The sequence below is a fragment of the Mixophyes fleayi genome, chromosome 2 (assembly GCF_038048845.1).
Source record: "Mixophyes fleayi isolate aMixFle1 chromosome 2, aMixFle1.hap1, whole genome shotgun sequence".
NCBI lineage: Eukaryota > Metazoa > Chordata > Amphibia > Anura > Limnodynastidae > Mixophyes > Mixophyes fleayi.
This window is the reverse complement of record NC_134403.1, coordinates 13473145-13487967: the sequence shown is the minus strand read 5'-3', so window position 1 is coordinate 13487967 and position 14823 is coordinate 13473145. Positions and strand designations below refer to the sequence as shown.

Here is a 14823-nt window from a genome sequence, read left to right as displayed (position 1 = left end):
TCCCCTGTCCAACCCCCCCCCCCCCCCCCAGTCCAGCACTGCCCAATGGTTAAGTAGAATAGACGCAGGGGTTTGCCCAGGGAGGGGAAAGACTGTGGAAATTAGACCTGTGATATATAAGGAACAACTCCAGGGGGGAAGGGTGTTCATGCTTGGACTTCATTCAGGAAGGTGCAAGATGGAGTTTTGAATTGTCGTTTTCTAACTCGAGTCTATATATGCAGCTGAGAGGGATCCATGGGTCATGAAGTCTGGACAGCAGGTGACTATATCTCCTTAAGTTATTGGGGTAAGGGACAGATGATGTGGTAAACCTGCCTGGCATTTATTTACTGTGTGTACATAATATTCTAGTGTTGTTTGTATGACAATAAATATACTGTTGTATTTTTATAACTGTATTTTGTCTGAGTGACCATACGAATCCTAGAAGGTACTGGGTAGCACTGGGCCAGATAAACCCGGTATCTTCACAGGAGTCCAGATGTGACAGCATTTGTAAGCCCCTCCTACTGCGGCAAGAGGGCGCATTTGGGATAACAAAAGGGAACGGTGGCAAAGTAAGCCCAGCCGGTTCCCAGCAACAACAGACAGGGTGACATAGGCGGTCCATCCGGTCACAGATAGTATTATTATTGGGCATGGGGGTTTGTTTGAGGGCACAGAATCTGATATCAGACCAGCTTATCAATATCGCTATCCATATCAGAGTGTGGCCAGCTGATGTGTGCACTGTACGTGGGATGGTTTACGGCATCTCGTTACCCGTCACTGTCCTGGAATTATTATTTTACCTTGCTTGGTGCTGAAAGTTCCACGTTGGAGAGTCTGTGTTGCCCACTATTGGGGTAGCGATAGGGGTTGTGTTACCAGCAACAGGAAACGACACACAGCAGCTGGGAGTGGCCACCGCTCGCTCGGTCAGAGGACTCCCTGTAAGAACGTATTGGGAAGTTACACAGAAAACACAACAAAGGACGTTTATAAAACCAGCGCCTGGTGCCCCGAAAAGTTCAGACTTTGGACTGAATTTAAACAAAAATATATAAAATTTTCTTAATTTATTTTTAAACTTAAAGTTATGATTAAGGTATTTTTGGCATACAGAAATCCTGTGCACAAAATACATTTCCATTTATATTGTTCTCTTAATAGCTAAATAAAGAGTATAATGGGATTCTTGTGTTTACTGGGTAAATCTGTAAGTTATAGATCATTGGGAGTCACCGAAACGGTGTTTATAGCCCAGGTAGAAAGTGTCTATCTATAAATATTTTGTGTTTGTCTTTTCACCGATATGGGAAGTAGTTTTGTTGTTTCTGCGTCAACTGTTCTAGCTAATAAGCTAAATGTATTCATTTTATAATATGTACCCTCCGAAAGGTCCCATTCAAAGATTAAACATACTTAGTCGGGGGGGAATAATTAATTATGTTTAGTTCACTTATTTTCCATTCCTTCTATATCAGCACTGCTTCTAAAAGCTCCATTACCGGGTCACAAATCTATATGTAAACAATGTATTTCTCTCGGGTCATGTACCTTTCAGGCTGAGGTGCATCGCCCGTTCAACGACTATATTCACAGCAAACGTGTTCTCCAGGTCAACATCAGCTGACTGACCATCGGCACTCTTTAAAGGGTTATCTGGCCGTTCGGTCTTGTTAGTTCCATCATGGTTATCTTGTCTCCCACCAGAATTATGTCCGGAGGCGTCCTGGGCCTCCTCCTCCTCCTCCTCACTGAGGCTCTGTTCCTCTGCAGAGCTTGGGCATCTGCCCGTTAATGGCGCGTGATAGGCGGAACCCAGGGACAGGTGAACTCTCACCGCCGCTCCCCACAGATTGGGAGAGTTCCGTTTGAACAGGGGATAAACGCCTGTAAAATAAGTAGAAAGGGTTTTCAACCAACACTGTTCAGCCGTCAATTTTCTCTTCATTAGTTTGATCTTTTTGGAAGGGGTGGACATCGCCGGAGAATTCTTCTTTGTCCCAACTACCAAAATTGCAGAGATTCCGCTTTCCTGACCACCGCGGTTCAGGAGACACTCACCACCATCACCTAAACACAACGCGTTCAGGCTAGTGTAGTGGAAGTTTGTTAGTAATAGAGGGTCCAATCCTTGGACAACTTTACAATGGACCCAGTTTACTTTCAAACTTCCCTTGAGTTTTACACTTTAGAAGCATCGTGTTTGGGCACCAGGTATCTCCAGAGGTTCTGGGCATCTCAGTGAGTCTACTAGTTGGATGGATGGAGAAAGCATCATTACACAATAAATAAATGCTTTGGAGTTATACTTTATCTAGTAATAAGGCTCATGTTGATGGGTTTACCCATCACTGGCAACTATACAATCCACCTTGAAACACGTTCAACATGAGTTATGACACATAAGAGGACTGTAACAAAGTTGTACAAAAGGAGAAAGTGCTAGATGAATTTGGAGACCACCACTAACTGGCATTTTTCTAAATGACTTTCAGGCTTTAACAACCAATTGACCTACCACTAACTGAGAGAGTCCGAGCAGTGTCTTCTGAGAGAGCTGTAAGGTCCACATAGGCACATCCGAGAAGACGGTCAGTCTCTTGAGGTCTTGGCCCACTCGTGTCTTTCCCGTAAGAGCGCCAGATTTGAATTTCTAACTTCTCCTCCCTCAGGTACCACACAAGAGGCTGGTGTTTCATTAGCTCTACACTCCTCGTTTGTTCAAATAATAAGGTTGCCTGTTGGCCGTCTTCAGATAGTGTTGGTCTTTTTAAGGGGGAGCAGACAGCTTCCTTATCGTACAACTTATACCGCAGATAGCAATAAGTGCTCTTGTGCATGTGTTTATGTCCTGCGATTAGAAGGCAGTTCACCGGAAGCCAGACCTTGGGAATAGTAACGGAGAGGTTGACCAAGTCCTCCTTCTGCCACTCATCCCCAGCATGAACCCTGACTTCATCCTCCTCATCTTCACTCCAGCCCAGACCTCGAGCAACCTCAAGGACACGTTCCCTGTCGGAATGATGAGCAAAACCAATAGAAAGCACCAGGCCACCTACAACGTTATCCAGGATGCCTGTCGCCCTGGGCAGCTTGGAGTCCTCGGGTACCAATACTGGGTACCAGCCAGAAATACCTAAAAGGGAGCGAGTCATCGTAAACGAAAAATTGTCAGACAGACGCTGTTCTAGTTGTTTCATACTGGAGAGCATTGCGCAAATAAGCAGAGTGGCAGGTGGTCAAGGGGTAAATGTAATAGGCGGTTACTTAAATACCCCATGGGCTTTTTAAATCACTGTTTTAAACAATGATAGCAAACCATAGAGAATCTGAGATTTTAAGTAATAAATACACAGATTATAATGTAATAATTATAACATTTGAACATCACTTTAGACTGACCGCACAGGCGCAGACCTGGTTGACCTCGTTGTTAGTTTAGGACTTAACAGATCTGACTTTTCAGTAAGTGTAGTCAGGAAAACAAATCTAAATTCCACTACAAAACCAGAACTGCCCACGTAGCCTAGAGTGCAGTTTCTCAGTCACCTTATCAGCGTCTGCGAGTCCCACATACACAAATTACCTGATCTCCTGGTGAGCAGATCTCTAGCCGGGATTCTCACTACACCCAGTTCATAGTCACGGGCTGGTTGAATTCTGTTTGCGCCAGCTGCAGACAAAATGATTAAGTTAGTTTTTCCTGACCTGGAAAAAGGGTCCTCTAGTGATGTCCTACTATTGTGTAATTCTTGGTTTAGAGGTGGCACTGGTTAATTGAATTGGAGATAACAGTGTAGACAATGAAAGACCTGGAGATGAGCAGCAACGCTGGCATGGGAGACGGGACCGCACCTCTACCGGGGCACTCCGTGGAATCTTACCTGATGTCACACTCTGGTGATGAATGGACAGTACGATCTCAGAGAAGTGAAGGATCTCTGCCAGGCTACAGGCCTCTCCGCTCTTCCTCTGTGTCACAAGATTACAAGGAAACTCAGAGTGATGGTCAAACTCTGGGCAGAAACTGCGAGCAACCGTCCGAGTGCTGCGACTCTCCGCCTCCGGTAAGAATGGTGGGCGGATAATGACAAAAGCGTTCACACCAACATCTGCGCTGTACTGAAACGAGGGGTCCTGCTGGGCCAGAACTCTGATAGATAGTAAAAGAGACAGAGGAAACAAAGAGGATTTCCCTGCAGTCTTTCATGGACTATAAAGTAAGATCGGTTACCGGACGTAAAACCAAATATTACTGCGTAGAGGTCACATTCTTACTCCTTTATAGTTCCCTCTCTTCTCATATATTCCCCACATTCTCATCCATCACCTATTACTACCCAACCTTCTCTTCTTATGCATCAACATGTGTGTCCTACTGGCCTTGAGCCCATTTAGTTCAGTTTAGTGTGTGTACGCTGTATACACACTTGGAGAAATGACAAGTGATTTGTCAGTTCTCCACTCTGGTGGGAGAAATGACAAATCACCACCGGAACCACTCCGATTACCTCTTCCCACTCCAGAACCCAAGACTTCTCCCGGGCAGCCCCCCTTCACTGGAATGACCTCCCTCGTTCCATCCGTCTCTCTCCCACTCTAAGCTCCTTCAAACGGGCACTAAAAACCCACCTGTTCCTTAAAGCCTACTAACCTTCCACCGAACCCGTTCTCCCCTCTCCCCTCCCTCCTCCCGTCCCCTCTTCTCTCCTTTACATCATCTGGCCCCCTTTTGTACCTGAGTTTTGTTCACCCTCTCTTAGGATGTAAGCTCATTTGAGCAGGGCCCTCTTCCCTCCTGTCTCCTTACCTGCTCTTCTGCTCTGTCTTTTCTGCATTAGCCTGCCTGGAGCTTCTGAAGTGTTAGTATTTTTATTTACTGCTCAGTAATGTTTTACCCTGTACTGTCTATTGTTTGTGCATTGTACAGCGCTGCGGAACTCTTGTGGCGCCTAACAAATAAAGGATAATAATAATAATAATAATAATAATAATAATAATAATAATAAAAAAGTGTCTAAACCCTACAGGTTACAGCCCTGGTTCTTACGCAGGACACTGGGGAATAGAAATAGTAGGGGAATAGGAGCCTTATAGGGGAGAAGAGCAGTCTTATCTTCCATTGTCTCCTAAGGGAGGGTGGACATAACTGCAGAAGGAGAAACTGTTCTGAATCACATCCTAGTCTAGAAGAGAAGAAACAGATTTTGTAAGGGGTACCTGGCAGCAGCCTGCAGCCCAGACGCTCGGTGGATCTGGACGGATATAGAGACCATTCGAGTAGCCAACATTCCCACCGGGTTTCTGACCGAGTGTCTGTAACTCACATTTACATTCAGTAGACCTGGAAACATTTCAAGTGATTAGTTGTTCAGTTTGCACCATATATAGACTGGTTTATTGATACCGAGTTATAGGCTGGTTACCAGATGATGGAGGATGGGTTTCTGCTGGGATCTCGCTGATGGGTGTAAGTGGCAGACAGAAGGACTGGATACCGACTTCCTCTCGATGGTGCATGGTCACCATGGCGCACAGACGGGACAGTGGAAGAACCCCTTTGGCCACCATTTGGTCCCTGACATTGGGGTAATAGTACCTACATGGGATTTGACAATAAAACACCTGTGTTTGTAAAGGAGAATAGGTCTATTGGTGACAGCAGCCGTCACATCCTTTATAATATAAAATATATCTGATGAGTGGCTCACACACAGTGCCGTCCTAGACTAGCCGTACATCTGATGCCCTGTTTCACTGAGCTAGGAACCGGTGTGTCACCTGGGCTATCAGGAGAGGCAAAGTGACTTCAATCAATTATCAACTCAAGATTTATATGTCAGTTGGCCCTTCCCACAATAGGTGGAGCCAGACACAGACAGCCTATCACTGCTGTCCTGTCTCACGGAGCCAAGAGGGAATATTTAAACTTATTCAACTAGTGAATTGATTGTAACAGTGTAACTGTGCATATATTCCATGGCACAATGTACAACCCTTAAACAGTCAATAAAACCGAAGACAATGTTTATGTAATGAGCAGTTTGCTAAAACACATAAGAGGTAGATTTACTAAAACCACTAAAAAGGAAAAGTGAAGGTGTTGCCCATAGCAACCAACCAGATTCTAGCGATCATTTACCTTGTATATTTGCATTATGTCTGTCAGTTGGAGACCACTAAGCTCAGTACTAGGTCCTCTGCTGTTCTCTATCTATATCACTCCTGTAAGAAAACTAATAAGCTCCTTTGGATTTCAGTATCATCTCTATGCGGATGATACACAAATCTATCTATCCTCTCCTGATCTCTCGGCATCTGTGTTGTCTCGCGTTACTGACTGTCTTTCTGCCATTTCATCTTGGATGTCCTCTCAATAACTCAAACTCAATCTTTCAAAAACAGAATAATTAATAATATTCACAGCCACTAACAGAAGCTTCCTGCCTGACATCTCTATTTCTGTTGACAACATGACCATAAATCCCACCCCGCAAGTCTGCTGTCTGGGTGTAATTTGTGACTCTTTTTTCTATTCTTTTTTTCCCCACATCAACTCTATATTTACATCATGCTGCATACATCTAAAAAAACATTTCCAGAATACGCACATATCTCCCACAGGACACTGCAAAAATCTGTATGTGAGATATGTGCGTATTCTGGAAATGTTTTTTAAATGTATGCAGCATGCTGTAAATATAACGTTAATGTGGATTTTCCTTCCAAATTGTTGTTCCTCTGCGGAGTCACTCTGTCAGACTCTACATTGGTTTTCCGTGTTTCAATGAATCCAATATAAAATTCTTCCACTTACAGCCCATCAACAAAATTGCACCAACATACATCTCCTCACTTGTCTCAAAATATCTCCCAACTTGTCACTTCCACTCTGCACAAGATCTGCATCTCTCTTCCACTCTCATCACATCCTCCTATTCCCGGTTACAGAACTTTTTTCGTGCTGCACCCACTTTGTGGAATTCCTTCCCTCGCACAGCAAGACTTTCCTCTAGTCTTCAAACCTTCAAGCGTTCTCTGAAAACCCACCTCTTCAGACAAGCTTATGATATTCCTCAACCACCCACTTACCCTCCCTTGGTTACCCTATTACCATCCTCTACACAGTTAACACCCTGCGACCAATATTACTGCGTGACTGATCATATCGCTCACTAAGTACCTTTGCATTCTAGCTGGACCAATGTGCAATATGATGTAGCACATGCCCTTGTGTATCAAACCATTGTCCCATAGATCGTAAGCTTGTGAGCAGAGCCCTCTTACCGCTCTGTCTGTATGTATTACCCAGTATTGTTTTGTTACTGTTTGTTCCTAATTGTAATGCACTACCCAATTTGCTGGCGCTATATAAATGATGATATCTGTCTGTCTGTCTTACCGGCACCAGATTTCGAATGTCAGCCCTCCGCCGCCGGAGAGGCCCTGCATGGAGAACGCACTGAGCAGTAGCCTCTGTACTGGGGTGTCTGACGGAGCCACCAAGGAATGGCTCTGCCGATCATTGAAGACGGGATCTGGCACACAGAGCGTTGTGGCTGTACGCACAGGCTTCAGACTGATCCCTGAAACACAGAGGAAGGGAATTCTGGGATCACTGATGTGAATTTGACAGGCCTACATAGATCAGTAAACCTGTTCCTGACAATGTGAGGGCACACTTCCTCAGGTCGGTGAGTGCCTCTTGGACGGTGCGGCATGTGGCCTCGGCCAAACAACTGTGTGAGGCTCCTACCTGGTTTTCTGTCCATATATTCACAAACTTGTATAGGTTCAACGTTTGTGCGTCCAAAGATGTTGTCTTTAGACAACAAGTTTTGTGTACAGCAACTTCAAAGCACTCCCTCCCTCGCTCCCTGCTTTAGAAACTCACAAGGTTTCCAGCCCCCCCATTGGATGCTAGAAGAAGGGGATTATTGTACATGTGCTAAATCCTTTTCTCAAAGTCTACTGGGAGACACTGGACACCCACCCAATTTTCTCTCTGGTTTTGTCTTTTCTTTAGCTTAAATTTCCTGTTCTTAGGGGACTTTATTTAGAGCAGCACGGTGGCTCAGTGGTTATCACTTCTGCCTGACAGCACTGGGGTCACAAATTAGATTCCCATGGCCTTATCTGTGTGGAGTATGTATGTTCTCTCAGTGTTTGCGTGGGTTTCCTCCGGGTGCTCCGGTTTCCTCCCACATTCCAAAAACATACTGGTAGGTTAGTTGGCTGCTATTAAATAGACCATAGTATCTCTCTGTCTGTGTATGTGTGTGTGTGTGTGTGTGTTTGGGGATTTAGACTGTAAGCTCCAATGGGGCAGGGACTGATGTGAGTGAGTTCTCTGTACAGCGCTGCGGAGTTAGTGGCGCTATATAAATAAATGATGATGACTTTATCGTCCTTGCTGCTATTTCTAATTCTATCCATGTAAAGTAGTCTGCTCCTACAGCCACCCTTATACGTGGGGTATAGGAGCACACTACTTTACATGGCGCCAGTGTACTCCAATGGACTTCAAGAAAAGGATTTATCGAAAGTACAAAAATCTCTTCTTCACCTTAATCACAAATAGAAAAATAGACAAACAAAGCAATGTAAAAGATATAAATCTCACATCTATTATACATGGGCCTAAAAAGCGGTTGAAGCAGAACAAAAAATTAACAGCAAAACAAATATTGCATTACAGTCTTGTTTGTGTATTTAACAATCTGAGCATTTCTGTTACCAAGGAGACTACAAGTCTCTTACTCAGACTGATACCGTTTCCCCAACGGGATGTAAGAGGGATGTAAGATAAAACCTCTCTTCCCTTTAAGAGTGGCAACTGTCAGCAAAGGGATGGGGCAGATGGAAAGCTGAATAGATATATTATAAACACTTATTACGGTAATGATTATTACACCGGCTATGCTAAGCATTACAAACAACAGGAGCTAATGGGACACAAGAGGACGTGGCAGGAAGAGCGTGTAGATGGAGTAGTCTAGGAGGAGTGGATCAGTACTTCTTAATAATACATGTATATGGGTAAAGGAATCAACAGATAAGTTCTAGAAGTCAGGAGCCGACCTGTAAGAATTACCGCCAAGCATTGTGTGCTGTGTCCACCATGGCTATACCATTCTACAAGAAATAATAGATAATGGGGAGGATTTATGACAACTGGTGCAAAGTAAAAAAAAGTTGGCAAATGCTTAAAGCAGCCAAGAAGATATTTCCTTTTGTTGAAAAAAAAAAAAAAAATCCATTACAAAAAAAGTCATCTTATTTTTTCTTATAGGCAACAGCACATTTTCCTTGTGCACCAGTCATCATCAGCTATTTATATAGCGCCACTAATTCTGCAGCGCTGTACAGAGAACTCATTCACATCAGTCCCCATTGGGGCTTATAGTCTAAATTCTCTAACATACACAGACAGAGACTCAGGTCTATTTAATAGCAGCCAATTAACCTACCAGTATGTTTTTGGAGTGTGGGAGGAAACCGAAGCACCCACTTTCCTCTCACACTACAAAACCCACGCAAACACGGGAAGAACATATAAACATCACACAGATAAGGCCATGGTTGGGAATTGAACTCATGATCTCTGTGGTATGAGACAGAAGTGCTAACCACTGAGCCACCGTGCTGCCCCACATTGTCATACATAGGCTCCCTGCTGAGGGTCTTGTAGCTGAATCACACAATCTTCGGTTTAGAGCCCACGTACCGGTTTCTGGCAGCTGTGGCCCCGCCCCAGGGGCCGCAGAGTGTACAGGGAAGTGATACTGTACAAAGCAGTCCGCTTCCCCCCAAACTGTGGACTGCAGAGGAGTGAGGCCTTTCACGTTTTCCACGTGGATCTCAAACACGTGGTCAGTTGTGCTTTCTGGTGCTCTATAAACCTGCAGACACATGGGATGAAGGTGGTTATTCTAAAAAAAAAAAAAAAAAACACTCAGGAAAGGAAAACGTATCTGAGAGTTATGTCTGTACCTCGGACGATGGCTGCGGTGGATCCAGAAAATGTGCTGGTCTTGGGGGTGGAACTGAAGAAGCCGGCACCTCGCTCTTTAATCTCTGAAGCGCCATCACTTGGTCACCTGATCCCATGGCAAGTAAAACCTTGAGTTGTCCCCGCCTGATGGCAACAAAACTGTCAACCGCCACCACCGGGTACTGGGCTTGGAGCAAGAGACGGCAAAGTTTCTGGTCGCTGCACAAAAACAACCAAATAAATGAGCACAATGAGTGGCTTTCACCTTTCATATTCATTCCACATTAATTACCACACAACACAGAAACCAAAACCTTAGAGTAACACAATATAGAGAGAAGGGTGGTGCTGGATCTATTACTTAGCGCTTCTCTGGGACTGAACGTAGTAACCAGGAGGACATGTACTGGCGCTCTCTGGCCTATACCAGCAATGCTTCCTGTAAGAGCCCATTCAATGTAATATTTGGGGTGAAAGACACAGAATGACAATGTACATACTGCCTCCTAGTGGTCAGGTATACACAGCACCTGCTCCTGATTAGTAGAGGGAGAAAGACACAGAGCAACAATGCACATACTGCCGTTACCTGAAAGACATATAGAACTGGTGCAAGGGGAGTTTTGCTAGCCCCAAAAGCTGGTCTGTTCCGGAGACAGGCGCTTTATGCCAGACTTCAATAACCATTATATTGTTCTTCATTCTGTTTAGGAGCTGACTTGTCAGGGTCACAGGAGCCACCTGTCAGAAAAAGAATGTGAAAAACACATTGCAGCACCTGACAATACCCAGCACCGTCAGTGACACAAACCAATAAAAAGTGAGAAAGACACATTGCAAGTTTTTGGATAAGTTTGTGCCCCCTTTTATATCTAGCATGACTTGTCTTAAGACAAAAAGATTTCCAAAGGAACAATTCTCTAATTACCAACAGACATATTATCTTACAAGCATGCTGATAAAGCTGAAAAACTGTAATTGTATGCAATATAAGACAGTGGATAACAGAAAACCTAGTAGTGAAATGTTATCTAGAGAATTGGACAACTCTACATACTCCTGGACAACTCTACATACTCCTGGACAACTCTACAGGTGGAGAGTGTAGTTTACCTGGGAGAAGTTAAATAAAGGCTGGTTGCTGCCCCACACCACAGCAGATCGAGTAGCTTCCTGGGCAGAGAAGAGCTTGCAGTTCAGGTATGAATTACACAAGGCAGAGTCTGTATCACATATTAATCCCTTCCCTTCAGGCACCATGAGGAGAACATGCAGTAATAAGCCATTCTCCTTGGTGGTCTCATGTACATCCTGGGACAATTGTGGACCTTCTGTCACAGTTTGATGGAAGACATTATGTTTAGCTGGTCTCGTTAAGGACAGCGGCTCCGACGGTCTCTCAGGAGAAGGCCCAGCGGCTGACTGGTCTTCTAGGACTGCGATGCTCACATTACGTCTGGCAGGAGAGGATGATGCTTCCTGCACCGTCGGTGCAGACAATTTCTCTGGGATACCCGAGAATTCTCTGCTATCTCCGGCAATGGCCACAGAGACCTGTCAGAGGTAAGAGGCATTGCTCAGAAACAACAAGTATATAAAGAGAAAACAATTATGTTCTGGTGACTTGAATGGTCCAGGAAGAGTGTTGTGGTCTAATATGTAAAGTTAAACATAATATCTTAAAGGATCCCAATATTGAAAGTAATCATTGACTCCTTCACCAGACCGGAAAAATGCGAATTTCCCAATCTATACGCCAAGTTCATGGCCAAACACAGACTTGTCCCAGAGACACTTCCCACCCAATGACAGCTCATCTCTTCACCATCCATTACCGCTTGTTTCTAAACCACCTACAATAAGATCATGTTTGCTATGTTGTCATTGTAGAGTGTTCGAAAGACTGCATTACATGTAGGGAGATAGTATAAATCTATAAAAGAGAAGATATTCTCTATAATTCAGTGTACAAGGACAATCCATACCTTCAGTGGCCCGACATCTGCCATTTCCCGTTGTTTCTCCGAGCAGCGCACAGGAAGGGAGCGTGTGACGGAGAGATCTTCAGAGCGAAGAAGATCACGTAGAGACAGAAGAGCGGAGCCGAGCAGTCCGGCCTGGACAGAAAAGACATAATGCGTCCTATGATATGGTATTACTACATATTATTCATAAACTTACTAAGGGAACCAGCCACTCACAACTGCCATTAAGCTTAGGGTAAAGGTCTGGATGAGTGAGGTTTGTACCTTTTTCTGGGTGCCCTTCCTCAGGAAGATGGTAAAGGTCAGGTCCGTGTTCCACCAGTGTTTGATTGTCTGTCCGCTGAACAGGACCGGAAACACGAACCTCTGCTGGAACTTCACCACTGTAGAAATGACAGATTAAAGGGTCGTAATGAGGTTTCCTGAGGACAAACACTGTGATAATGTTTTACTCTGGCAGGCGGACTAAAGTAAATAAAGGTGCAGAAATTAAGAAGTCGCTCTATGACATCCTCTCCAGGAACAGTCAGAAACCAGGAAAAGGTTCCTAGAAAAAGTCATCAGGATAGCAGCTCCTAACAACTGGGCCTATGACAAGTAGGACCTGTGAGCAGCCTCTCCTCTTTACCAAGAAAGTGTGGCCAGACAGCCCACTGCCCCTTCATAGATTCAGGTCTATAACCGTTCCGCTCAGTAGGAAGAAACAATGACGGAACACTGGTCTCGGAAAGTGGTCCTAGAACATGGTCACTAGACCAAAGAGCGGCCAAGGTAACCAGGAACTGTTCGTGGTGTAGTGACAAAACAAGGTGACCCTGAAAAATTACCCTCATGTTAAGGTGTTTGGAAACACACCATCATGATTCTTCTATATAGTCACCTTACAACCATGCGCGATGAAACACCGCAAGGCAGTGTGACAGCATTATGATAAATAATATTAATGAACACCATAGGTGAGCACTTACCTCCGTTTACAATCTTGTTTGACACCAGTCGGGTAATTTCAGTGGCCGCAGTCACCTCTCCAGCTTTGTTTTTGGAGGACACTGGGAAAAGGAATTCCACGAAAAAGGTTCTGCCAGCAGAAGAGAGCAGTGAGGGTTACAGCAACTCTTCACTTGTACTGCAGGACTTTTACAAATGTTTATTTGGACCTTTACACTAAATAAATACCGTTTCCCGGAGGACGCCGGCCGTGGCGGTTTTCCCTTGCCGTTATTCTTGTTGGGTGTGACCGGCGTGCTCTCTGGTTTGACCTTTAAAGACTCCACAGTGACCCGTGCCACGTGCATTCTACCCAGTAGTGCCAGACGGTCGACTGTCAGATCAATGACTTCAGACTTGGCAGCGGTTGTATCAGATTGCTTAGAAGACCTGTTCATTCTTACCAACGACAATTAGCATTTACTTGTGTTAGTAAAACATTGAATACTTGTGACTGCATATTCATAATGGAGATTCCAGAGATATAAATGCTCTTATTACTTTAGGTCAATAGACCTTAGATACGATGATCACCAATGTAACTTGGACCTTACATTCTGAATATATATTCAAGACTTGGTCTACATTTATACTAGATCGGTGGTGTCTGCAGAACAACCAGTTACTAGATCGCAACCTCGCAGCCCAGACAGTCTTTAGAACTGGGCAGAAGAATAAAATTCTCAATCAGTATGTACGTTGTAAATGAGGCACCTGATTGACAGATGTCATGGACAATTCAATCAGGAGCTGTGTTATCTACACACCCCATCTTCAAATACAGCAGTGCAAAATGATTTTTACTCAATTGTGCTTTAACAATATAGCTGGGTACACACTACAGGTTTGTCACCCAATTATCTTGCCAATGACATGATAAATAACGGTTAGGTCAGATATCGCATTAGTGTGTATGCTCCAACAATCATGTTTTATCATACCAACGAACATCGTATCGGTCGATTTATAAATGGACTTAAAATCACTACCAGCGATGGACCGATGTCTGGCAAATGTGGCAGTGTGTACGCACTCCCGACCAGCAGCGTAGGCAGATATCTGTAGAGTTTACAGAGTCACGATCTTTTCAGCAGATGGTTATGAGAGATGAAGATCACAGATCTGAAGGTAAATCGTGTAAGTGTGTATAATGGATCTGAATGCTCATTGGGACTTTCAGTCGTTAATAAAATTGTTACAGATATCTCATTGGGAGAAGTTTTCTGTAGTGTGTACCCAGCTTTAGCCACAGTCCTCATCTCACTGGCCAGACTTCTAACACCAGGGGGTGCTTATAATCTCACATCGGTATTATAAATTATTTACCCAGAGAAGTGTACTGATAACTGTTCTTTCGCGTCACAGGGAGCCTCGTCCATAGGCCGCTCTTGATTCCGGACTGTTTTATTTTTGTCTTTCTTCCTTTGAGATTTAGACAGATCATCATCACTGATGTAATCGCTGGTGCTGCCATCTGATTTCTGCACACAGGAAGAGACAGACTCGTTACAAGAAGCCCTTTGTGCTTTATTACACAATAAATGCGAGGTTAGTAGGTATAAAGCACATTATGGCGTTAGCCAGTCTCAGTAAGAGAACAGTAACACATAACACATTGAAGCAGCGGTTTCCCAGCCCTTACAGGTGTAGTGTAGAAGAGACTGTCCAGCAGGCTCTGGTCGTAGTGGGGATCATTGAGTTCACTCTCGTTGTAGAAGTCGCTTCCTGCTATGGATTCTGGTGGTGACCCCGTCCCATCCCAGTACTGGCCCAGACATAGAGGAGAGCTGAGAGAAGGACATAGCAGCATTAATAACTGCATATATATTGTATAGAAGACAGGGAGAAGACACAGGAGGCGATATA

General features: G+C 44.3%; 1 protein-coding gene across 2 annotated transcripts in view; it reads right to left on the bottom strand.

Annotated features, from left to right (window-relative positions):
• C2CD3 (C2 domain containing 3 centriole elongation regulator) overlaps positions 1–14823 on the bottom strand; it is a 49043-nt gene that overhangs the window by 24020 nt on the left and 10200 nt on the right. For both annotated transcript variants that reach the window (XM_075198496.1, XM_075198497.1), the window contains exons 8-25: positions 14600–14744; positions 14284–14438; positions 13147–13356; positions 12939–13048; positions 12235–12353; positions 11971–12102; positions 11099–11539; positions 10575–10726; positions 9985–10204; positions 9719–9893; positions 7394–7577; positions 5418–5590; positions 5212–5335; positions 3876–4144; positions 3578–3664; positions 2510–3127; positions 1543–1878; positions 795–933 (exon numbers count right to left, since the gene is read on the bottom strand). In XM_075198496.1, coding sequence (XP_075054597.1) covers positions 795–933; positions 1543–1878; positions 2510–3127; positions 3578–3664; positions 3876–4144; positions 5212–5335; positions 5418–5590; positions 7394–7577; positions 9719–9893; positions 9985–10204; positions 10575–10726; positions 11099–11539; positions 11971–12102; positions 12235–12353; positions 12939–13048; positions 13147–13356; positions 14284–14438; positions 14600–14744 — 3789 coding nt within the window. The remainder of the gene's footprint in view (positions 1–794; positions 934–1542; positions 1879–2509; positions 3128–3577; positions 3665–3875; positions 4145–5211; positions 5336–5417; positions 5591–7393; positions 7578–9718; positions 9894–9984; positions 10205–10574; positions 10727–11098; positions 11540–11970; positions 12103–12234; positions 12354–12938; positions 13049–13146; positions 13357–14283; positions 14439–14599; positions 14745–14823) is intronic.